We start from the raw sequence: 26,775 nt of genomic DNA, 5'->3' as shown, positions 1-26,775 counted from the left end.
CTACCAGGCTCCTCCGTCCATGGGGTTTTCCAGGCAAGAGTACTGGAGTGGGGTGCCATTGCCTTCTCCCATATATACACTACTATGCATAAAATATATAACTGATGGGAACCGACTACATAGCACAGGGAACTCTATTCAATACTCTGTGTAATGGCCTATATGGGAAGAGAATCTAAAAATGAGGGGATATATGTATATGTATATCCGATTCACTTTGCTGTACAGCAGAAACTAAGAACAATGTAAAGCAGCTATATGCCGATTTAAAAAAAGAATTGAGATTCAAAAACAATTAAAAAATTTTTTTAAATAAAAAGATATGTTAATCGTCAGGGAAATGTAAATCAAAACCACAGTAAGATACCACATCACCAGCATGACTATAATAAAAAAAGACAGGAAGTGAAGAAACTGGAACTCTCACACATTGCTGGTGGGAATGTAAAATAGTGAAACCACTGCGGAAAAGAGTTTGGTGGTTTTTCACAAAGTTAAGCATAGAGTTCCCACATGACCCAGCAATTCCACTACATAACAGGTATATACACAAAATAATTAAAAACAAGTACTCCTAATAAGTACATGTACACACCCGCTCATAGCAGTACTATTAACAATAGCAAAAGGCAGAACAAGACAGATGTGCATCAACTGATAAATGGATAAATGATTACATATTCCATATGATGGAGTATTATTCGGTCTTAAAATAAAAAAAGTATTCCTACATTCTATAACAGAGGTGTACCTTGAGAACATTACGCTAAGTGAAAGAAACCAGTCATGAAAGACCACATAACGATTGATTCCATTCATGTGAAATGTCCAGAATAGGCAAATGGAGAGAGACATAAGGTAGATCAGTAGTTGCTTTGGGCTGGGACAGATGAAAGCTGGGGAACGACAGCTACAGGGTATGGGATTTCTTCTGAAGGTGACAAAAACGTTCGAGAATTCATTGTGGTGAGGGTTGTACAACTCTGTGACTATAGTAAAAACAGCTGAATTACATACTTTAAATGGATGAATTGTATGGTGTGTGGATTATATTTCAATAAAGCTGTTATTGAGACATAACTCCAGAAAAGCTACAAGGTGAAATATGTCTTAGAGAAAGAGAGGGCTTGTCTACAAGAGAGAGAGACTCCTTGAAACAGTGGAAAGAGACAGTCAGGAGAGCTGGGAAAGAGCCAGTTTGGATGGACTTGAAAAAAAGATAAGGGTGAAGCGTGAGAAAAGAAATTGGTAAGAGCAGCAAAGAATGGTTAAAATCTATTTCTTCCATCTTAGAAAATGAACTCTGCTGCTTTTTTCTCATTATAAAAGAAAAATGTATGTTCACTATTGAGAATTTATAGAATATAGAAATGCAGAAAGGAAAAAACCCTCTTGTTTATAGTCCTACCAGCCAGAGATAATCATTGCTAATATTATAGAACATAGACATGTAAAAGAAGAAAAAAATCTCTTATTTATAGTCCTACCAGCCAGAGATAATCACTGTTAATATTTGGATATATTTCCTTTGTAGACTTTCCTCTCCAGAAAAGTTTTACTGTTATTTCTCTAAAACCTATTCTTCTTGATAGGCTATTCACTGAGTTCTTTTTGGTTCTCAGTGTATATTACCCCCATTAGAATCCACCGAGAATCCAGGGTGGGTTTGGTATACAAAGAACATCAAAATGATGAAATAAATGCTTGTTCTCAAGTAACCCCCAGGACCTGCGGGATGAGGCAGTAGCTGCTCGATGAAAACAAGGAGCAGGGCTCTAGCGCATCTAGAAAACTGGCCAATACTTCACAGTCCCCACATACAGCTTTTCGGTTCCAAAAGACTGAGAAAATAAGTCTTGGTTTCCAAAAACTTTGATTTTTTCAAAGAAAGCCAGACGTTACATTTTTCAGGATAGAAGACTTTCTAAACTGATGGAGAGTTGATGACACCACAGCCCCCAAAGTAGCAGAGTAGGACAGAAGCAGTTTACTGCCTACTGGGTTTACTGGGCATCTCTTTCTCCTCTTCTTTGTCACTCCTTCCTACACTTGTTCTGGCATGGGAACTAAGTATATTTTACTTTTATCTTTTCTTAAGTAACTTTCTGTCTCCCTGCTTATACTAGTAAGTTTAGAAGGAGATGAGTTGAATATTTTATTTCTTTAAAGAAAGATACCTAAAACTAAATTGACATATTAATTACCCACGTGTGACTCAGTTCAGATTTCTTTTCTTTGTGCTAGTAGCACATGACAGACAATAGAAAAATCTCCACTCATGAAATAAGGCAGTCTGCTCAACTGAATTGTCTCTGGTTAAAAAAAAGAAAAAAGTTTGGACAATTAGTTGCCTGGAATGGAAAAAACAATTTAATTGAAGGGAATGTTCTTTGATTCCAATTCCACTTTATTCTAATCATACATGTCAAACATATCATTTGACATATAAATAGTGGAGCCATAGGCTCTCGCTTGGGACAAACCCAATGCTTGCTCACAGCAGTCTACTCAGGAAAAAGAGTCTCTTCAATGTGTTAAATGTGGAACTAAAGGAGAGGGCCCCTTTGCATGCACGAACTATTTTGAAATGTTGCAGATGGGCACACGTGATCTTCCCTGGGGTCTCCCACCATCCTCAAGAGGAGCGTCCCCTTCTTGAGTTGTGGGGGAGGGGATTCCCTTGGCTTTCTTGCAATGATTTGCTTGGGCCAGGCATCAAAGCAGCACTAATTGGAAACCACTGCCAATAAAAACAGCCTTTCATCCCCAACTGCAGATCTTGAACTTTTCTCCTTTATCATTAGGACTTTTTTTCTTAATATAAAATAATACGAGCTCAAAAAAATTGAAAACACAAAAAAGCATGTAAACTAAAATAATTATCATTAGAATGATGCAGAATCATGCTTAATTCTGCTGCCGAGAACCTTTCACAGTCTGACGCTAAACTATCATTTTCTACCATTCCAAAGACTAGCCCAGACTTTCTCTCACACTGTTCCCTTTGCCTGGAACACTCTTTTCCTTCTTTCATTTGTAGAATTGCTGTTCTTCCTTCAAGGCCCTCCTTAAGAGTTACCTTTTCACAAGAGAGCTGCTAACTTCGCCATCTATGCTGCTGCCATTCTTTTGTACATAGCTCTGTTTCGGTACTCACCCATCAATGTATCAAAATTGTGTGTCTCTGTCTCCCTAACTAGGCTAGAAGCTCCTCCTATTTATCAGAGCCTAATCCTTATACCAACATAGATGGTGCTGACAAATGTTGAAAGCACCTGAGTTCCATTTTGGGCAGAATGACTTGTACCAGATCTGAAACTCATTGATTCATTTAGGACATGTTTTGTTGTTTTGTTCAGAGGGTGGAAGGCACCACTGAGCTTACAAAGCTGCCCGGCCAAACCAGAGCAGCAATCGGAGAGGCAGTGGGAGTAAGCATTGATTTTGGACCAGGGAGCTGAGATCAGCTTTTGTTCTTTCCTTTCTAGGTCATTACTAGTGTCACCTAATCCATTGCCCCTTTAGGCCAAGTCAGAGAGGAAAGGGAGGAGGGGGAGTGCAGGACAAGGAAGGCTGGAATACATAGATGTAATTTCATGAGGGTAGAGGGACCATGTGACTTTCTCACGGGTTAGCAGTTGGGCCAGAAGCTTGGTATGTAGATGCTGAATGGACTATATTCAACTACAGATTTTGTGTTTGGAAAAGGGAAAGATAGTGCTCATGTCATAAAATACCAAACTTTGGGGGGATATGCAAATGACAAGGTAAGTAGTATCATAGGGGAAGTGGTGAAAGAGACATTCATTGGAGCAAAGGAGGGTCAGACTGACATCTGAGATGTGCTAAAAATGTTCGAGTTGGAAAGGGCTGTGAAAATATCATTTCTTCTATTGTGATTGTCCTACTTGTACATCTTGTCCTATCCTCACTGGTTGAAATCTGATGACAGATATTTTCAATATTTGTATCTCCAAGGATTGCTGAGTCCCATACTTAGACCACCAGTTGAGTTATCAAATCGCCTTTAAATTGAACTAAGCAATTTCTAAGATTAGTTGTGTGTTGCAAACTACCCAGTTGGGGGCAGACAAAACAAACAGATGATTTCTGAATGCTACCAAAGGAATCCTGCATTTCTTTGTGTGTTTTTATTTTAATAAGGCAATGGAGCTTTTCAACTCATCATCAGATTCAGACAGCTTGCTTACAACCTCCACAAACTGAAAGCTACAATAGGGCTCCTTTCCAATTATCAGAGGATGGCCCTGGAGCATGGGTGTGAGGGGTGCTGGAGGCACAGATATTTTTTGGACAGTGTGAAATGCTGTGCAGAACAAAAAGAGAAATTTACAAAGGTGCTACCACTCTGCCCAAACAAGCCCTCTTAATAACATCAGATTGCAGGGGGCAGTGCATTTAGCAAGAGAGCATCTTAACCTTCAATTCTCCACTCTCCCTAAGAGGGTTTACAATGCCTATTTGAGAGAGTTAAATGAAATCAGATACTCTCCTGTTGCTTTGTTTTCTTATTCCGGCAGAGAATTCAGAAAGAAGGGCTCCATCTCAGTTTTGCTTCAGTTTGCAAAAAAGATGAGAAGCATTATGGGGTGGGCTCATGTTTCCAACACCCAAGGAGTCCTACCTGACTGCAACTTAACTCAAGTCTACAGGTTTTGACATTTTTCTCACTACCCTTTCTTTTCTTTGGGGGTTAGCAACAAATTCAAAAATGAGTTTAACAAAGTGCCAAATCTGGGTGCTCAGCCAGGAACTCATTTACCAATTTTTTTCTTTTCCCTGGAGGAATCAACACCCATAGAGCTCTCCCCAATAAGGCAAAAGGGAATGGATCTCACAGAGCCCAAGATAGAAGGCAGCAGGATCTTAATAAACCTATTTACTTATAAGTGTGTTTAGGGTGACAGAGTAAACTCAAAATGTGACTGGAATAGTGTGCTATTTTGAAAAAGCTTTACATGTGATTCTGTTACAAATTAATACAGCACATCTCCCATGAAGCCTCCACTCTACCTGGGCAGAGCTCTCCCCTCCCCTGTTGGCTGCCTCCATAGACTCTGCACATTCTTTTGCACTTATAAAACTGGTTTGAAATTATTTGTACTTAAGTCTATTTCCACATTAGACTGACTTGGCAGAGCAGACTGTGTTTTGACTTTCAGTGCCCAGTATACATTTTGGCACATAATAGGTGTTTCCCAAATTTCTGAACTGAACAACAGCAGTAACAACAAAATATATATATATACACATACATGCACATACATACACACATATATACACACAGTACTATATATGTAATTTATATTATTCTGTAAATAAAAACAAATATAACAAACAAACATTATAATTTCTGTTTCATTTTATGTATTATTTATAAATAATACATAATATTATATAAATTCCTCATTTCAGTGCAATATGCAAGAGATTTCCATTAGTTAAAGATCAACAAGTAATGTTAATTTCTCGGGTGGTTTGGGCAGAGTGAAAGCAATGGAGAACAATGGACAGGGGACAGACAGAAGCTAAAAAGGGCCTCGAGAAATGCCTTAATTTCGTCTTCCCAGAAAGACAAAAATTTCCCAAAGAACCCCTTTGCTATGTGGAAATGGTTCTCAGAGTACTCTGGTGCCAGGACCCCTGAGATGGTTTTAAATATGTCCAAGGACTTTCTCAGTGGTCCAGTGATTAGGACTCCACACTTCCACTGCAGGGAGCGCAGGTTTGATCCCTGCTCGGGGAACTAAGATCCTGCATGCCTTGCGGCACTGCCAAAATAAAAAATATGTTTACAAAATCTTTGACACTCCTCTATTCAAGAGGTGGAGCTCAATTTCCCTCCCCTTGCACGTGGACTAGAACTGGTAACTTGTGTTTAACAAATCAAATACATCAGAAATGACAGTGTATCACTTCCGAGACTAGGTTGTAAGAAACATTGCGGCTTTCTCCTTGCTCTCTCTCTTCCATGGCTCACTTATTCTGGGAAAGTCAGCAGTCGTGTTATAAGGACACTCAGAAGGTCCGTGTGGTAAGAAACGGAGGCCTCCTTCCAATCAACTAACTTGTTCCACGTGTAAATGAGTCCCCTTGGAGGTGGACCCTCCTGCTTCCCGTCACCTGTCAGCGGACTGCAGCTCCAGGAAACACCTTGACTGAAATTTCTTTGAGACTAAGGAGCACCCAGCTAAGCTGCTCCCAAAGTCCTGACAGAAACTGGGAGATAATAAATGTTTGTTGTTTTAAATACCTATGTTTTGCTGTCACTTTTTATATAGCCCTAGATAACCAACACAACCCAAAAGGTTCTTAAGAATTATTGAGGACCCCGAAGAGCTTTTGTTTACATGATATATAGTGACATCTACTGTTTTAGAAATTAAAACTCAGGAAAAAAATTTTAATTTATTATTAATTTTAAACCCAGTCTTGATATGTTAGCATAAATAACATTTTAATGAAAAAAGTGTGAAAAGCAGTAAAGCTTTTGTGTTTTTGCAAAATATCTTCGCTGCCTGGCTGAACAGGAGACAGCTAAATTTCGGCATTGGTTTCTGTATTTAATGTGTTGTCATATATTATTTTGGTTGAAGTGTATGAATAAAAACCAGCTTCACACAGATATGTAGTTAGTAAAAGGAAGATCTTACACACCTCTGAAAGAGTTTCTGGGACTCCCTGAGTTCTCAAATCACACTTCAAAACTGCTACTCTAGGGAAACTAGAAATGTATTAGGTTGGAAGTCAACAAAGAAAATGGGACTTCCTGAAATGCTTTGGAGGACTGTCTCTCAAGTGGCCTTACTGCCCTCTCTCACTCTAAACTGTATCATATATGCTTAAGAGTTGCCATTTCAAAATCTCCTGTAGTAAATGGGTATGAAAGAAAATAACTTAGTCCAAATCTGAGACTGTTACTTATTTCATCTCTTAATTTTCCATCTCTAGGCCAATCTCTCCCAATCCTCTCAAAGTCATCACAAGGCTAAACTCATGTCTAGCTATTCCTGAGCCAGTGGCAGGGTTGGCTACTGGTGCAGTCCTTTTGGGGAAATCAGTTCAAGATTTGCACTGAACTTCCCAATCCAGTTTTTACCCTTTATAGGTAAGCATGAAACTATAATAGGGAAGGAGGGAATCCGGATGGGGGAGGGAAGAATGAAAAGAATAAGAAACTTTAATTTGGTCCCTCAACTGCTGTCTTAAGGAACTGAAACCAAATCCTTCATTTCATCATTCTTAAAAGAGTGTGTAGAGTGTACACTGTAGGTGTGTACACATCAGAGTGTCTTGCCAGTTTCTCTTTGGTGAACTCACCCCAGACTCAATGTCTGGGAATTGGGAAAGACACAAACCAAGCCATGGAATTGTGAGACCAGATCATAAATAAAAAAGGTTTTGCTTAATCAATAAAGATCTTGGGAAATCTATTCCACTCTGTGTTGCTGTACTGGATATTTACATATGGTAAATTTACATTTAAATATGGCTTGGATATAATACAATATCTTTTTTCTTTTAACATTAACAGAGGATAGAATTTAATTAATTGAATACTCTACTCAGAAGAACTAAATAACATGTATTTAAGAAGCTTCACTCCAGTGGTTTTTGATCTTAAAACACAATTGCTAATTGTATGCTGAAATCTAGAAGGAAAAAAAAAAAAAACCCTCTCACCTTCTTCGGCTGGATAAGGTTTCTTCACGTTCTACACGAGCAACTTTTAATACCTTCTTGTCAATAAATAGATCTTCAGGATAATAAGCAGATCTATATTGACGTTGTTGAGAATGGGCACATAACTTGCCAATCTGAAAAAAGAAATGCAATATAATTATATGATACTTTCACAGATATGATAGTAGAAACAAATTCTGAAAAGCACTTCAATTTCTTCCCCAATTTCTTTTTAAAGAGCAGAACGAAGCTATTACTGGAGTCAAAAAAGGTGATACGCTTTTAAGGCAAAGAACCAGGAAGGCTGAAGACCGGCGGGGGCACTTTGGGTGCAGTCTATTCACAGATTTCCTCAGATGAAAATGCCTTATTTCTATAGTGAAGTACATGTTAGAAAGGACCCTCTACACAGGACTTATGCTACTGATACCTTTCAATGGCACTTGATATTTATCCCTAGGAAGTTCACAAATGGAAACTTTCAAGTTTAGGAAGGTTTGGTGTAGGAAGTGAAGGGGTGTGTGGGAGATGTACAGAGTAGTCTGTTAATAGAAGAGCAACCTCCTGCACACAAAGTGATCCGATTCTTCTGAGCATTTTGCTAGCTCTTTTTAAAATTATATAAATCTCAGGTGTACAGCATTAGAATTTAAAGCTTAGCTCTATTATACTCAGAGCAATGATAAAAATGGCATCAGCTTTCTTATCTCAAATCTAAATGATTTGGTGAAAATATTTGTAGATTTGTTATTTGTTCATTTTCAGTCAAAAGCCTGAATAAACTTCTATATAAGTAAGTATGAATATTAACATATGTTTCCCTTTGTGCCAGATGCTATGCTTCGTTTCCTTGTGTGTTATTTTAATAAGGCAACTCACTGTGTGCTAAGTCGCTTCAGCTGTGTCCAGGTCTTTGCGACCCTAGGGACTGGAGCCCATGAGGCTCCTCTGTCCAGGGGATTCTCCAGGCAAGAATACTGGAGTGGGGTATCGTTTCTTTCTCCAGGGGATCTTCCTGACCCAGGGACTGAACCTATGTCTCTTTACATCTCTTGCATTGGCAGGTGGGTTCTTCACCACTAGCGCCACCACTTAATTAGGCAGAGGGCTTTTCAATTCATAATCAGATTCAGACTTCCCATTTTATAGCTGAGGAAATTGAGGCTCAGAGAGGTGATGTGACTTGCCTGAGACAAACAGGCAGTGGATTCACCATCTGCCTTGGAACCTACATGTCTGACTTCAAAGCTAATGCAACATCGCCTTCCAAGAAGATGATGCTTGGTTTCCAGTTGCTTACATTCTATGTTTGGGGATAAGAAAGAATTCCCCATTCTCAAAAACATAGACAAGGTTTAAATATAGATTGTATACTTTAGGAAAAATACTAGAGATACCTTGTGAAGACAAAGGTTATATCTTTGTCAACTTCTATACCTCCATGGAATTCACATTGGATTTTACACACGGTTAGGCATTTAGTAAAGACATAATTGAAGTGAATTGAAGGAAAATCCTAGTATCTGATCTGGCATACCATTCTACCGAGAGGCCATGGGCTCTGAGTGCTAATCCCAGCTTTTGGATTTCTGAAGATGGTCCTGATCATATTCACTAAGTTATCAATCTCTTAATAAAGGGACAAATAGCATATAGCTGGTATAGCTTTGGAAAGTTATCCATATATAAATGAATTTTTGAAGTATAAAAAAATTTAGAATCCACAGTAATATCACCTCCATTTATGAAAGACAGCACCTATATAGCATGATATTCAGACCACCTCTTCTCAATAGTTTATCTTAATGAGAATAAAACAAAAGTTGCAGACATTTTAAAACACTCCATTTGGCTTTGGAATGTATGATACTGAATTTTTCAGATGTGTTTATGTAATGCCACTTGACTTGGGCTAATTAACTTCAAATGAAGAGTCTGTATTCTCTGAATTCGCCCCATTTGGTGGCAGTCTGGTAGGGTACTTTAGGCAGGGGCTGCCTGGCTGCACTGGGGAGTTAAATTTTAAGAACTTACATAATGCAGCTACAAATAACCGAGTGCAGACTGTGCATCATAAAATTATGTCCTTAGACACATACGCATTTCTTTGTTAAACTGCAGATGACCGTTCATGGAACAAAATCTTGATTTTCCTTCCATAAATATCTATTTATGACTCTGTGAACACATATCAATGTTAGAGTTTATTTCAAAGAGATTCAAGTATTCTAATCATCACATTCAGGAGCACAGGACACACTTTCTTCATCGACACCTGCTTCAAATCCAGCACCAAAATCACAATCTTTCACACATCTTGCACAGTAACTTGCCTACTTGCAACCCACAGCTGCAAAATCTCCCTCGCCATTGAAAGTCTGCCCTTTGTATCAGTGAATACTAATTGGACCCCAGCAAGACTTTAAAGTTTTGAGTCCCTCCAAATCTACTGGAAAGGGGGGCAGCTGAAGCAGAAGTAGGAAGGTTAAGAACAAATGAGAATGTAGCAAGCCTGCAGTCTGACCTTTCTTCCCAAGCCACCCAATGTGGCATTATCAAGCCGACTTCCCAAGGCTCTGTGTGGGGTAAGGGGCAAACAATGGTATCCTGCCAACACCCCCACTGCCCCATCTGAAATCTGCCACATCTTATCAGACAGGCTGTATTTTCTTCCACAAATCTACCATGAAGCAAATTCTTCTCATATACAAAGCGTTTGTCAAATGTAGACCCCCCTTTGGGCCCTTCTCTCCACATCTTTCTCCTCCACACTGTGTGAGCTGTAGGTGAATATTATGAGCTTATTTTGAGAAGTAGACATAAAAAGAAAACATAATTTACAAAGAGATGCGGTATTCACATTAAAGAGGTCCTTTCAGCTTCCTACTTGGGAAACCTCAGGCTATGCTGAGAGACCTGGCTCTTACTCTATAGCTGCACTTGCTAAAGAAGTCAGCCTCCCAAGTGGCATTTGAGAAATCAGTATCCTGCCCAGGAGTTTTAGACTCTTAAATAAAAAGTGCAGTCCAATTTCTTCTCACTGACTAATGTACCTAGTCAAGGATACCACTGCCTTTAAATCTACTTAGTTGGAGTGAATTTATTGGATACGAAGGTGTCTCTATCAGTAGACCGGGAATATAAAACCTTTTTGTTCTCCATGAACTGTGATTCCTAATGGTGCCTTTATTTATGCGCCAGAACCTGTGGCAGGGAAAGCAATAGTGCTCTGAAGTGTTATAAGATCCAAAGTGTTAGAAGAAGCCAGGGCCTCTGAGCATATCCAGGCCAGCGGGTCGTTGTTGGTTCTAGGAACTCTCAGGTGACAAAAAACTCAGACTTGATCTTTCCCTCTAACCAGAGTCCAGAAGCACTGGCTTTGCACATACCTGGAGAATATACACTGCTGGGCCCAGCAAGGTATTTGTAAGTAAGAGCCCAGTAGACTGGACATCAGGAAGTGTGGCCTACAACCCCACTTCCACCTGTCACTGAGGGAAGGACTTCCTTTTGACCTCCCATAGTTCCAATCCACCTTTAACTCTAGTCTCAAAAGAGGAAGGTGTGGTATTTGAAGTGCCATATTTTATTCTGGGCTCCTTTGAGAATGTGGGGATTCCTTTACCAGTAGAGTACTTTACCGAAGATTTTGAAACTATGCCAAGCATTTGGGTTTGATGCAATTCACACATACACCCCATAATCAACATGTCAAGAAATGCAGACACTCTACTGATTAAATTCATTCTCAGGCTCCCATTCATTGTTGGTTCTAGGAACTCTCAGGTGACAAAAAACTCAGACTTGATCTTTCCCTCCAGATGGCTGAGCAGAGAAAGAGGGTCTGTTGTAAGCTTCTCATCAACATCAATGCCTTGCATTTGTAACATAATCTCTCTCTCCAGCCTGGTGCTTCACAGGAAACCTCTCCACCCATTCCCTATTGTATCCAGTGAGTCCTACCACAGTGCTCCGAGGCATATAGTACAGGTATTATTGACCCTATCTTAAAAGATAAGGAAACTGAGGCTCACAAAAGTTAAGCAACTAAAACAGAGTCAAATGCCTAGTAAATGGCAGAGCCGGGGACTAGAAGCCAGATCTGTCTGACTTTAAAACCTATGGTTTTGTTTTTGCTTTTCCCCCCCATACCATGGATTTCTATCAAAAGGATTGACTCTGAGGCTTGGTGTGGCCTGGTTCCATAGTTATGTGGACATCCCACCCATAACTGCAGAAAGATAATGATTATGAAACCTCTAAAACTATACTTCAAAGAAGGGCTCATTCTTAAAGATCAATAGAAAAGTGATACCCAATTTTGACCAAAGTTTCAGAAAGTATTGCTCATGGAATGATTTAAACTCTTTGACCTGCCAGACAAGATTCATTTCATAACCATACCAAAGCACTGAATGTCAAGTTCTGTTGGATGTGGGAACGTAGTTCTCAAGTAGGTCTAGCCTGCTGCTTACTGCCTGCAGGATATCCCTGGATCCTGCCAGGTCTGTTCTGGTATCTGGCTTAAGTATATCCTTTACAGTTTCTCCCCAAATGGAAATTCCAGGTTAATCCTATGGCTACAAGAATTCAAGAGGTTTAAGCTTTTAGCTATACTGGCCTACATTAATGAGTATCTCTGCCTCTCCCCTACTCTTAACTAGCCCTAACTGCTCTCGATTTAAACATCAGGTGTATGACTTTACATTCTCTTTCTTAAAAAGCAGCTAAGGGGTGGTGGGGTGGCGGGCGGGTGGGTGTGTGTGTGCTTTAACTTATATGGTTCATAACAGAAGGAAGAGCAGGAGGGAAGGGGGAAGAGGAGGAAGGAGAGGAAGCAGCAGAAGTGAAGAGAGAAAAGTTCCCATCACTAAGGCAGTGGCGCGAGCTGAGCCGGCGACGACACATACTGCCCTCAGCAATCTGACCGCTTCTAATTGGTAAGATGGATATCCCACTGACTTCTCCTGTGAGCAGTACAGCTCCTTTCCTCTCAAGAGCTGTGCCTGAGGCCACCAAGACTTGAGGACCTCTAGGGGACCTTTTCAGTTTTATTTAATGACAGAATAACTACTCTGCTAGAATCCAGCTGATGACTGTGGTCGCAAGGAGTGTTTCTCTGAGAAATGTTGCTAAATAATTCATATAAATTTAGTCTTCCATTGTCGATGGATGTAGCAGAATCCTGAAGAATTAAAAATAAAATATCCTATATAGTTATACAATTTAATATTGATTCTGACCCTGCAGTCCACTCTGGTGGAATATTATGTGTGGTCTTTGTTTTAGGGAACCTTGCCATGGATTTTCCCCCCATGCCTGGGGCTGGGGAGAGGGTAGTGTGGAAAGGCCGTAAGGTTCCAGTTAAATGAAAAGAATGAACTTAAGTTCATTTTGTTCAATTGTCTATCATATCATTGTTCAATTTCACTTAATTAAATCTTAAAAGTTTTAAAACAAAATATACATTGAAATTATGTGATATACAACATAAACTTTTAAACAGTAGCAACCATGCCCATTTAACAATTCTACAGGTATAATAAAAATGCTAATATATGTTAATGTTTAGTCTGTGGTTAATGTTTTGTCTTGTTAATTTCCCCAGGGCTTTTATTACTGATTTAAATCTGCCACACTACTCAACTGATTGCACTGCTTCCATGAACTGCATGGAAGTAGCTCAAATGAATACTGATTAACAGAAATGAACAAACATTTGGCTGGGCCAACCATTCTTATTATATGCTTGTAATCATTACATACATTTTCTTACAATGAGATGGGCATGGCAGGCAGTTTCCACTCATTTTTCCTACAGAATATATGCATATGAGTATTAAATTAATTTATAACCTTGTACTTCGGGAAGCACATCATTATTAATTAACTATTGATTGATCAGGATAGAGAGCACAGAGGATAATGAACAGACCTGGGGACAATGTGAGCATTTTATGCTCCCACAGATTTGCTGTGACTCATCATTAATTGCTTGACTATTAAAATAAAAGTTCAGTAATAATCTGTAATGTATTCTGAATCAAGCTATTTTTAAAAATCAGGTGCCACTGTTTGAACATTTCATTCAAGTCAGCTCTTTAAATAAGCTGGAATTTTAAAAAAACGGAACTAATGTCCTATAGATCAGTCTGATGTTTAGTTGAACTATATCACTTACAGTAAAAAGAGCATGCAATTTGGAGTCAGGAGACCTGGGTTCCAGTCCCAGTACATCCTCCTACCATTTCAATAACTGTAGAAGAGTCCTTTAATAACCTTCAAACTCGGCTTCCTCGTCTGTAAACTGAAGATAATAATGCCTGCTGTACCTGGCAGTAGTGTGAAGATCAAATAAAATAATGGATGAAAGTGAAATGTCTCCCACATCCAGACAGAAAACTGACTCATTCATTCCATAAGGCAGAACTGCTTACCTTTGGCAGCCCTCTTTGTGAATTAGAATCCTGGCCTAGCTGGTCAGGTACATAGCTACCTATAAGTAATATTTGGAGGAGTTCTTTAAAAGGGGGACTTTGGGGAACTAGTGAAACTGTTTGGTGAGACTGGATCCCCACTCTGAAAGGGAGCCATACTGAGTCTGCCCACATTGTTCATGCATCACAGTCTGATCTGTTTTGCGCTGGGACACCTGGGATATCCCATTCTGTTCTTCAGGGTTCCAATTATTGACGGGTGCTACATGATCTTCGCCAGTTACTCTGTCTCTAACTTGTTTACTTGTGTCCATGGGAATGAATGCTGTGAGGAGGCGAAACAGGTTTTAAAAACTCATTTTGTGGAAGAGACTTTTATTTTTAGTAATTTATAACTGTCATAAGTGGATTCTGAGAAGAAACAGAACTGTGCATGTGTGCCTAAAGTTTATGTAATACCAATCCCTTCCCAGCACCAGGAGCCTAGGACTTTATTGTTTAATCACATATGGCCAATATTGTGGGGGCTAAAAGAGAACTCCATGCAGTCAATAAACTCAATACTGAATTCAAACACACTCTTCCAAGTATACTCATCTGCTTGTGCTCCCTGTCCCAGCGAACAGGAATCAATCACCTACTCACAATTGCTCAAGCCAGAAGAAATGAAAGCATTTCTGGTGAATTCTCCCTTTCCCTGACTTCTCTATGTCCAGCCACTAAGTCTTATTTTTTTCTCTCATATAACTTTTAAACTTCTGGGCTTTTCTCTATACTCAGCTTTTAGGATACCATAAACTGCCTCAAGAAACTCCAATACTTTGGCCACCTGAACCGAAGAACTGACTCATTGGGAAAGACTCTAATGCTGGGAAAGATTGAAGGGGAAGGAGAAGGGGACGACAGAGGATGAGATGGTTGGATGGCACCACCAACTCAATGGACATGAGTTTAAGTAAGCTCTGGGAGTTGGTGATGGACAGGGAGGCCTGGTGTGATGCAGTCCATGGGGTCACAAAGAATCGGACACGACTGAGAGACTGAACTGAACTGAAACTGCCTCTTAGAGCAGTGCTTCTCAAACTTGGATATGTATACAAATCACCTGGGATCCTACACAGTTAGATTCGAACACACACAGTATATCTGGGGTGAGGTCTGGGATGAGCAGCAAGGTCCTTGGGCTGCTGCTAAGTCACTTCAGTCGTGTCCGACTCTGTGCGACCCCATAGACGGCAGCCCACCAGGCTCCCCAGTCCCTGGGATTCTCCAGGCAAGAACACTGGAGTGGGTTGCCATTTCCTTCTCCAATGCATGAAACTGAAAACTGAAAGTGAAGTCGCTCAGTCGTGTCCGACTCTTAGCGACCCCATGGACTGCAGCCCACCAGGCTCCTCCGTCCATGGGATTTTCCAGGCAAGAGTACTGGAGTGGCGTGCCATTGCCTTCTCCGAAGGTCCTTGGGCAGTGGTTATCAAAGTGTGGCTCCAAAACAAGCAGCATCAGTATCACCTGGGAACTCATTACAAATGCAAATTTTAAGGCCTGACCTTAAACCTATTGAATCAAAAACCCTGGGAGTAGGGTCTGGCCATCCTCCAGGGGATTTTGATACACTTCAAGTTGGAAAACCACCAGTACATAGATGAGCCCAGCATCCTCTTAATTGGCCTTCCAACCTCCAGTTTTGACCTCTTTCAATTCAGAGGAACCTGACATGCTACAGTCCATGGGGTTGCAAAGCATCAGACACGACTGAGCGACTGAACAACAGCAGCAGATTCATTCCCTTAACAGCAGTTCTCTGAGACCCTCTCAGGAAGTCCTAGAGGTCAAATCTATTATCATAATAGTACTAAGACTTAACTTGGTCTAGTCTCTCACAAATACATTGAATAATTTTCCAGAGACGTCATGTTGTATAATGACATCATTGCTCTGGAATATGTGGGTCTAGATAGCATGTTTAGGGCACAAATATATTTTATTTCAGAGGTTAATTTATTCTCAGTCCTTAGTGCTCTCATTGGCTATTTACTTAGGTTATGCCTACTATAATTTTTGTAACTTCATTATCATTTAATTGTAAAATCCGGAAGCTTTGTGTCTATGTGAAAACACAGGAAGTAACTACAGTTTGTAGTCTTATTTGCAATAATAAACATTTTTGAAAAAGTATTAACTATAAACAAAAATACAACAAAACCTCATTCCTTTGGCCTTATATACATTAATAATTCATCATAGGGTGTATGATTCAACATTTCAGAATAGGATTGTAGTGTGAGCTAAGTTGTAGTCATCTTGAAAATCATTCAGTTTAAAGAAAAAGGAGTAAAAAAAGGAGTTAAATATTTAAAAGAAGTTATGAGCTCTTTAAAAGTCAAAATTTGTTAGAGCTTTTCAAAATAGAAATGGAAAAACAACTGAAGCATAGTTTAGGGTAAGCTGTTATATTACAGTAGCTGGAGAGTTACACATGGGGTGAAGAAACGAATAAACACGGAAGGACTGATATTTGCTCAATGTCTACAGGATGAAGACTCAATAGGAAAAAAAAAATCACACCACCTTCCAATGAAAGAAGGTAACTCACCAAATTAAAGATTAAGCTGCAAACATAAAGATGGAGTTATACCTCCTCAACAGAATTGAGTTTTTGCCTTTCAAATGGACAAGTCTACACTCATGAGCTGGACCTGCTATTTTGCTTATATCCATCCAGTATAACTAATCATCGAAGATCTATGAGAATTTGGGGGAAAAACATGAGCAGTGTGGAAATACTGTGTTGAATAATGTTGAAATTCATGATTTACCTTCAAAAAACTATGAGGGCATTTACATTGATGATGCAAAAGATATAGGAGGTAAAACTGCTGGCAGCTTAGCATGAGTCAGGTTAGAGACACCAAATTCTTAATAGTAGTCACTGTACTTCCCACTGCTAAGCACTTCCGGTTTTTAAAAAAGCCAATTTCACTTACTGCACTTGAAGAAACAGTAAAAATTTGAGTAAATGTTCACCCTTGGAAAGGAACAAAATAAGCCGGTTACTTTAAAGAAAACAACTGACAGTTTGTAACCAATGATAAAATTTGCATTATCAGGGCTCCCAGTTCCACATGTAAGGAGTTTGGAAGTTGCCACTCCATCTAAAAAACAAGTAAGAAGCTAAACAGACTGAAAATTCAACTCTTTCCAGATCTATAAGAGAGGAGGGGAGAGCTGGTAATCCACTACTACCAAGATGAGAGAAACAGATAGCGAATAGAGGGAGTAAGGGCTTACAAAGCACAGACTTAGGAGCAGAAACTGCCTTGGGAACCCAGGGCTGGAGTAGGAAATCAAACTAACTGGCAAACTGCTAGAGGCTCAACAAAGACAACTTTGAAAGTTAAACTCTCCAGAGATACCTAGCCATAAAGGCACCCCAACAATGTGAATTTTACCTTCAGGAGTTTGACCAGCTTCCCATAGTAAATGTCTGAGAAAAAAATTCCTCATGCTTCCAGCATGGAGAAAGGGAAAGGAATCATTTTGAAATACACCAGAGCATTCTGGTCTTCTCAACAAGGCTTGCCCTCAGCAGAAACCAATTAACTAAAGCCTAATGCTATAGGGTATTTTCAGAACCTAACTCACCTGGGCAAGAGAAATACCCAACTCCAGCCCACTCTAGCCATCCTGTCCCACCTAATAGCGGAGGTGGAATTTTAAAAACTGAGAAACAGTTGGGAGGTTTATGCTCCAGAGGCTTAGGCTCATTAAAAGTCCAAGACCTAAATATAAGACTGTAGACTGCCTCCTCTTCCCTACATCTTACTATCATATCATTACAGGCCTATTTATAGCAGTTCCTTTTAACCAGTAGATCATGTCCAGCTATCAAGAAGAAAATTACAAGGCATACTAAAAGGCAAAAAGCACAAATTAAAGAGACAGCAAGATGTAGGAATTATCAGACTGGGAATTTAAAACAACTATGACCTATTAATAATGGATACAGTAAACAGTACCCAAGAACAGATTGGCAATGTAAGCAGAGAGATGGAAATTCTAAGAAAGCCAAAAAGAAAGAAAACTACTAACAGAAATGAAGTATGCCTTTGATGGGCTTATTAGAAGATTGGACACAGCTGAGAAAAGAATCTCTAACTGGAGGATATGTCAACAGAATGCTCTAAAACAGAAAAGCAAAGAGAAAAGAGACAAAAACAATAGAATATCTAACAACTGTGGGGCAACTACAAAAGGTATAACATATACATAATGGGACTATCAGAAGGAGAAGAAAGAACAGAAGAAATATTTAAAATAGTAATGACTGAGAATTTCTCTAAATTAATGTTAGACACCAAATCATAGATACAGAAAGCTTGGAGAACATCTAGCAGGTTAAATGCACCCCCCCAAAAAAAAAAACACCCCACACATAGGCATACAATTTTCAAAATACAGAAAATCAAAGATGAAGAAAAATTCCTGAAAGAAATCTGGGATGGAGGAAATATCCTACTTATAGAGAAACAAAGATAATAATTATAGCTGACATTTCTTTAGGAACCACGCAAGCAAAAAGAGAGTGGAGTAAAAATAAAGTGTGGAGAGAAAAAAAATCACCAATCTAGAAAGTTGAGAGTAATCTGAAAAATTACCATTCAAAAGTGAAGGAGAAATGAAAACTTTCTCTGACAAACAAAAATTAAGAGAGTTTGTTGCTGGTAGACCTGCCTTGCAAGAAATGTTAAAAGAAGTTCTTTAGAGAGATGGAAAATAATATGGCTCAGAAACTTGGATCTATATAAAGAAAGAAGAGCACTGAAAAAGGAATAAGTGAAGACGAAATAAAAACAAAACCTCTTTTCTTACTCTTAAACTGGAGAAGGCAATGGCACCCCACTCCAGTACTTTTGCCTAGAAAATCCCATGGATGGAGGAGCCTGGTGGGCTGCAGTCCATGGGGTCGCTAAGAGTCGGACAAGACTCAGCGACTTCACTTTCACTTTTCACTTTCATGCATTGGAGAAGGAAATGGCAACCCACTCCAGTGTTCTTGCCTGGAGAATCCCAGGGACGGGGGAGTGTCGTGGGCTGCCGTCTGTGGGGTTGCACAGAGTCGGACACGACTGAAGTGACTTAGCAGCATATATAAATGAAATGAATGACAGCAATAATACAAGAAATGGGAGTAAGGAATTGGGATTATTTCGTTATTATAAGGTATTCACACTACCTGCAAAGTGGTGTAGTGTTATTTGAATGTGAACCTGGGTTAGTTGTAAATGTATATTGCAAACTCCAGAGCAACCAATAAAAAAAGCTTAAAAGAACTAAAATTGATAGACTAAGAAAGGAGAAAATAATGGAGTCACATAAAAAGCTCAGTTAAAACTACAAAAAGCAGGAGAAGAGTGGAAGACAAAACCAAGAACAATGTACAAGGGCAGCAAATAGAAAACACAGTGACCAAGACATTAATACATACATAAATATTAACTTTGAATGTCAGTGGTCTACATGAATTAACTAAAAGACAGAAATTTTCAGGGTAGATCACAAACATGACCTACCTATATGTTGTCTACAAGAAACCCACTTTAAATATAAAAACCCATAGAGATTAAAAGTAAGTGGGTGGAGAAAAATGTACCATGCTAACACTAATCAAAAGATAGCAGGCATAGCTATATTGATTTCAGATAGAGCAGACTTCAAAGTAAGAAAATTTATCAGGGATAAAAAAGGGCATTACACAGTGATAGAGAGGTCAATTCTCCAACAATTCTTAACATGTATGTGCATAACAATAGAACATTAAGCCACATGAGGCAAAAACTGATAGAACTGCCAGGGAAAATAGATGAATCCACTATCATAGAGGCTTCAACACACCTCTCTCAGAAATAAACAAATCCCAGCAGGCAGAAAATCAGTAAGGACATAGTGGAACTTAACAACACTACCAATCAACTGGATATAATTGACATCTATAGACTATGTCATCTACCAACAGCAGAATATACATTCTTCTCAGACACACATGGGACATTCACCAAGATGAACCACATTCTAGGCTATAAACACATCTTAAAATGTTTAAAAGCAAAGGAATCATATAATATCTACTGTTTGACCACAAAAGAATGGAATTGGAAATCAATAACAGAAACATAACTGGAATATTCCAAAATACTGGAAGATAAGATAACATGTTTCTAAATAACACTTTGGAGAAGGAAATGGCAACCCACTCCAGTGTTCTTGCCTGGAGCATCCCAGGGACAGGGGAGTCTGGTGGGCTGCCGTCTATGGGGTCGCACAGAGTCAGACACGACTGAAGGGACTTAGCAGCAGCAGCAGCAAATAATACTTGGGTCAAAGAAGACTAAAAGAAGATGAAAATACAACTTAACAAAATTTGTGGGATGCTGTAAAAGTAGTGCTCAAAGTGAAATGCATAGCATTAAATATGTAATTAAAAAATCAGAAAGTTCTAAAATCATATGTTTCTACCTTAAGAAACTAGAAAGAGACAAGCAAATTAAATCTCATGTAAGCGGAAGAAAAGCAATAATATGACTTAGAGCAGAAATCAATAAAACTGGAAACAGGAAATCAATAGAGAAGATCAATAAAACCAAAAACTGGTTCTTTGTGAAAATTGATTTAATTGATAATCCTCTGGTCAGGCTAAGAAAAAAGCAGAGGACACAGATTACTAATAACAGAAATGAAAATAAGTTAAAAGGAAATAAGGGAATACTATGAACAGCTCTATGCCCACAAATTTGATAACCTATATAATGGGCCAATCCCTTTAAAGACATGATCTGCCAAAACTTACACAAGAATTAGATGATCTGATTAGAACTACACCTAGTAAAGAAATTGAATCAATGATGAATATCTTTCCAAAGCAGAAAGAACTAGGCCCAGATGGATCACTGGTGAATTCTATCAAACATTTAAAGAAGAAATTATGCCAATTCTCTACAATCTCTTTTACAGGATACAAGGAAAGGGAATACCTCTTCACTCACTATAGGAAATCATTGATACCAAAATAGCTAATGAACATGAACATGCTTGTGTGCTCAGTCGTGTCCAACTAGTTGCAACCCCATGGACTGTAGCCTGCCAGGCTCCTCTGGCCATGGGATTTTTTTTTTCAGACAAGAATACTGGAGTGGGTAGCCATTTCCTTCTCCTGGGGATTGTCCCAAGCCAGGGATCAAACTTGAGTGTCCTGGGTCTTCAGTATTGCAGGCAGATTCTTTACCCACTGAGCCATTGGGAAAGCACCCCAAATAAAGACGTTATATTAAAAGATCTTTCATATTATATGTGATAAAAGAAATACAAATTAAAATGAGATACCAGTACACACCTATTAGAAGGACTGTAGAATTGTTCTGGCTATTAGAATGCCCCAAATCTGTAAAACTAACACCACCAAATGCTGATGAGGATGTGGAAAAGCAGGTATTCTCAAACATTGCTGGTGGGACTGCAAAATGGTACAGCCATTTGGGAAGACAGTTTGGTGGTTTCTTGCAAAACTAACCACACTCTTACCACATGACCCACCAATTGCACTCCTTCCTAGTTTCCTAAAGGAGCTGAAAACTTATGTCTACACAAAAACCCACACGAGGATGTTTATAGAAGCTTTATTCCATAATTGCTGAAACTCAGGAGCAATCAAGATGTCCCTTAGTAGGTGAAATGAGTAAAAAGTTGTGATACAGCCAGACAATGGGATTTAATTCAGCACTAAAAAGAAATTAGCTATGCTAAGTCACTTCAGTCGTATCCGACTCTGTGCGACCCCATGGACGGCAGCCCACCAGGCTCCCCCGTCCCTGGGATTCTCCAGGCAAGAACACTGGAGTGGGGTGTCATTTCCTTCTCCAATGCATGAAAGTGAAAAGTGAAAGTGAAGTCACTCAGTCATGTTCGACTCTTAGAGACCCCATGGACTGCAGCCTACCAGGATCCTCTGTCCATGGGATTTTCCAGGCAAGAGTACTGGAGTGGGGTGCCATTGCCTTCTCTGGAAATTAGCTATAAAGCCATGAAAAACATGGAGGAAACTTACATGCATATTAGTAAGTGAAAAAAGCCCATATGAAAAAGGCTACTTACTACATGATTCTAATTAGATGATATCCTGGTAAAGGAAAAACTATGGAGACAGTGAAAAGATCAGTGGTTGTCAGGGTCGGGGGTAGGAGCAGACATAAACAGGCAGAGGATAGAGGATTTTTAGATGAGTAAGAGTACCCTGTATTATATTACATTGATAGATATATGTCATTATACTTCTGTTCAAAGCCATAAAACACATAATATCTAGTGAACCCTAACATAAACTATGGACTTTGGTTGATAATGATGTGCCAGTGTAGGTTCATCCTTGTAAAAATTTTTTTAAAAAGAAAAAAATAAGGACTAGTCTGGTAAAATGGGGAGAGTTATGCATGTGTGAGGTCAGGGGCTATATAAGAAATGTCTGTACCTCCCTCTCAAATTTGTTGTAAACCTAAAACTGCTCTAAAAAATAAAACCTTTCTTTTTTGCCACATTGTGCAGTATGCAGGACCTTAGTTTCCCGACCAGGGATCAAACAAGTGCCCCCTGCAATGGACGTGTGGAGTCTTAACCACTGGACTGCCAGGGAAATCCCAATAAAGTCTTTCAATAAGAAAAGGCTTTCACTATCAAGTAAAAATCAGGATTTGGTAAAACTTAGTTCTTCCACTATGAGCTTTACAGCTTTTGATGAGGCTGTGGTGATATTAACGCATATGGTATTTTGATATTGTATAGTGAAGTGTGTTAACCTTTGGCAGATCTGCATAACTCAGTGAACCCCATTTTTCAAATGATACAAAATCACATAATGGCTAAAGATCCACTAAAACTGCAAGGAAGATTTTTTTTTTGTAACAGAAAATAAAAAGTTAATTGATATGTTTCAGATTCCATATTGCAGCTAACCTTTAAGAAACTGTCACTTTAAAAAAAAAGGAACTGTCACTTGTCAAATTTTTATGTAATATCAGAGAATGCCTTAGTTATCTTAAAAGCATATTAAAACACTGCTCTTTTTCCAACTGTTTATCTGTGTGAGATCAAATTTTCATCAGTTTAACCACACTGAGTGCAGAAGCAGATATGATAATCCTACTATTAAGGATTATTAAGTCTACTATTAAGTCAAAAGAAAGAGATTTACAAAACGTAAAACAATGCCACTCATCCCATTAAAGGATTTTGTTTTGGAAAACATATCTATTTTCTTAGAAAAATATATGTGAGCATGATGACTTTACTATTTGTTTTAAGAAATCATTTGTATTTATGTGGCTTGTACCAGCTCTTAGTTGCGGCATGGGAGATCTTTAGTTATAGCGTGTGGGATCCAGTTCCCTGAGCAGGGATTGAACCCGGTACCCTGAACTGGCAGCACAGAATCTTAGCCCCTGTACCACCAAGGAAGTCCCTATTATTTTTTAAATAAAATAGTAGATAAGTATTTTAAAATCCTGTTTTAATTTCTAATACAATAAATAACAATAGATATAATTCACATAAGCAAGTCTCTTTGGAGGCTTCTATACTTTTTCAGAGTGAAAAAGAGTCCTGACACCAAAGGTTTCCTGCATACTAACACCCAGAATAATCAGAAAACAATAATTTATAAGTAAATTACAAAGTATTTATAGTAAATAAACCATTATTTATCTACTGTGTTTGGAGAGCTTCCCAGGTAGCTCAGTGGTAAGGAGTTCACCCTCAATGAAGGATACACGGGCTCAATCCCTGGGTGGGAAAGATACCCTGGAGAAGGGCATGGCAACCCACTCCAGTATTTTTGCCTGGGAAGTCCCATGGACAGAGGAGTCTGGCAGGCTACAGTCCATAGGGTTGCAAAGAGTTGGACATGACTTAGCAACAAAACAACAAAATGTGTTCTGAGTGCTGGAGTCACAGCAAAGATAATATCATTACTCAGCTTAAAAGCCTTCAGTGGCTTCCCAAAGCCTTTAGGATAAAATATATATCTTACCTTCACTTACAATATCCTTGATGATCTTTTTCCTGCAAAACTCCGAGCTTTGTGTCTCCCTCCTCCCATCACATTTTATGCTGAGTTCTTTCATAGCATCATAAGCTTTTTACACATGCTCTACATTCTGCCTGGAAACCATCCCCTTGTTCTTTGGGTTCCAATTTACATTTGACTTCCTTCCAGAAACTTTTCCTGTCCCCCAAAGTCTGGATTTGATCTAATTCTCTAATCTCCTACAGTCCTCTATACTTCCCTGACCATGGTACTTATGACACCGCATTGTAATATTACTTCTTTGAGCCTATCTGTCCACAAAGGTGTAAGCTTCACAAGGACATAGACAAAAGCAGTCTTGTTCATCAATGAATTCCCAGTGCTCAGCAAAACTCTCTACTTATTAGGTGATTAATAAATATTTGTTGAATGAATAATAAATTAAGCAATAAAATGTTATATAACATATGTATCAAAATACCAATCACAGGACATCAGCAAAAATTTCTGCATACATATCTAGGAGAAATTTCTCCTTCAAAAAAGCTGTGAAAAAACTGGAAAAAAAATGTCAGAATCAACATTTTCATAGCTCGAGAAATTAACAAAAGGACTGCAAAGATCCAAGGAGTATTTATTCAAGAAAATGACTGAACCTCTGAAAGAGTAGTGAGCATTCTATGAATCCAGTAATAGCCTGATATCAAAATTGCACAAAGATATCACACACACACACACACAAAAAAAAAAAAAAAACAAAAAACGGAGAAGGCAATGGCACCCCACTCCAGTACTCTTGCCTGGAAAATCCCATGGACGGAGGAGCCTGGTAGGCTGCAGTCCATGGGGTCGCACAGAGTCGGACACAACTGAAGCAACTTAGAAAGAAAAGTCACAAAAAAAGAAAACTACAGAAAGATATCACTTATGAAGATAGACTAAAAAATCCTCAACAAAATTCCAACAAGCTGCATCTAGTAACACATCCCTGAATTTGGAACCCTACCTCATAAAGACTTATACTTAAGTGCTAAAAATATACAACTTTTAGAAGAAAATACAGGCATAAAGTTTTGTGACACTGGATTTATTTGGCAATGATTTCTTAGATATGACACTAAAAACACAATTGACAAAAGAAAAAATAAATTGGACTTCATATAAATTAAGTACTTTCATGCCTCAAAGGACACTATTAAGAATGTGAAAAGAAAACCTACAGAGTGAGAGATAATATTTTCAAATCATATATCTGATAAGCATCTAGTATTCTGAATGCTAAAGAACTCTTATGACTCAACAATAAAATAATAATAATATTAAATCCATGGATATAATCTGATTAGCCCCTTTATAATCTGTCACTTACCTGATACTAATTATGCATCTTCATTTCTCATAGCTTGTTGCTATTCATGTGTCTGTTTCTATTCACTGGGTTTCCCTGGTGGCTCAGTGGGTAAGGAATCTGCCTGCAATGCAGGAGACCCAGGTTTGATCCCTGGGTCAGGAAGATCTCCTGCAGAAGGGAATGGCAATCCATTCCAGTATTCTTGTCTGGAGAATCCCACGGACAGAGGAGCCTGGAGGGCTACAGCTCATGGGGTGGCAAAGAGTTGGACACCACTGAGTGACTAACACTTTTACTTCCTATTCACTATGCACAATTAAAACTTGAGTCTGACGAAGAGGTATAGTATGTAATGGGAATGCATAGTATGGAAAACTGAGGCCGACTATCATGCAACATTACCTACCACTCTATCACAGAATTTCAGATCACATACAGCAATGTCCATGCTATCCCTGGTACAGGCTACCACCGCATAGTACAGTATGTCAGGAGAGCCGAATTTTGGATTTTCTTTAACTCACTCTGATTACCACTGTTGTTAAATTCTGAGAGGCTGAAGGGGTAGGGTATTAGATGAGTTAAAAAGAAAAAATATTAGAGTACAACATACATTATGTATATACTCCATTTCTCATGCAAATATTCAAAAACCACTGTACTGCCAGGAACTACTCCTAAAATTGTATGGGAAGCCATGTACTGACAGATGGCAGCAGGACTGTTCCAGGATTGTTCTGATTGTAACTTCAGCCAAACCCACTAGCCACAGTCCATCTAAATAAAGACATGGTCTCTGACCAATACCTGGAGTCTCTGCTGATTGCCCTGCACTGTAGACAGACCTCTGCTGATTGGTTTTAGCAAAAGATATAATCAGAAGGGTTCAGAAATACTGCTGAGATGAATTTTGAAAAGGACATGATTGAAAAGAGAGAAAAAAAAATCAGGTGAATTGAGAAGAGTTGTGACCTCTGAACAGAAATAGCACAAAGAAACTCATCTCGCGCGTTTCCTCTGTGACAGCAGCGTTGAACACTGCTATCATTCTAACCCTTTCTGCCTATAGATGTTATTTTCACTTTTTCCTCCAATCTCTTCTTTTGGTCACTTCCTTAAATGTCCGTCATGGTTTTCCTACACCCTGGATTGGCTTCTGTCCTTGCCTATGCAATTAATGAGGTAATATAGAGCCTCAAATTCTAAACTCT

General features: G+C 38.9%; 1 protein-coding gene across 4 annotated transcripts in view; it reads right to left on the bottom strand.

Annotated features, from left to right (window-relative positions):
- The window catches only part of GPC3 (glypican 3), a 460,363-nt gene that overhangs the window by 152,639 nt on the left and 280,949 nt on the right, over nt 1-26,775 (bottom strand). For all 4 annotated transcript variants that reach the window (XM_086389256.1, XM_086389259.1, XM_086389257.1 and 1 more), the window contains one exon: nt 7,705-7,838. In XM_086389256.1, the coding sequence (XP_086245382.1) occupies nt 7,705-7,838 (134 nt within the window). The remainder of the gene's footprint in view (nt 1-7,704; nt 7,839-26,775) is intronic.

The sequence above is a fragment of the Bos grunniens genome, chromosome X, assembly GCF_055505025.1.
Source record: "Bos grunniens cultivar Pamir isolate PY7600 chromosome X, Bosgru_T2T1.0, whole genome shotgun sequence".
In the NCBI taxonomy this organism is placed as follows: Eukaryota; Metazoa; Chordata; class Mammalia; order Artiodactyla; family Bovidae; genus Bos; species Bos grunniens.
Note: the sequence above shows the minus strand (reverse complement) of the source record. Positions and strands in the feature narration are given on the sequence as shown.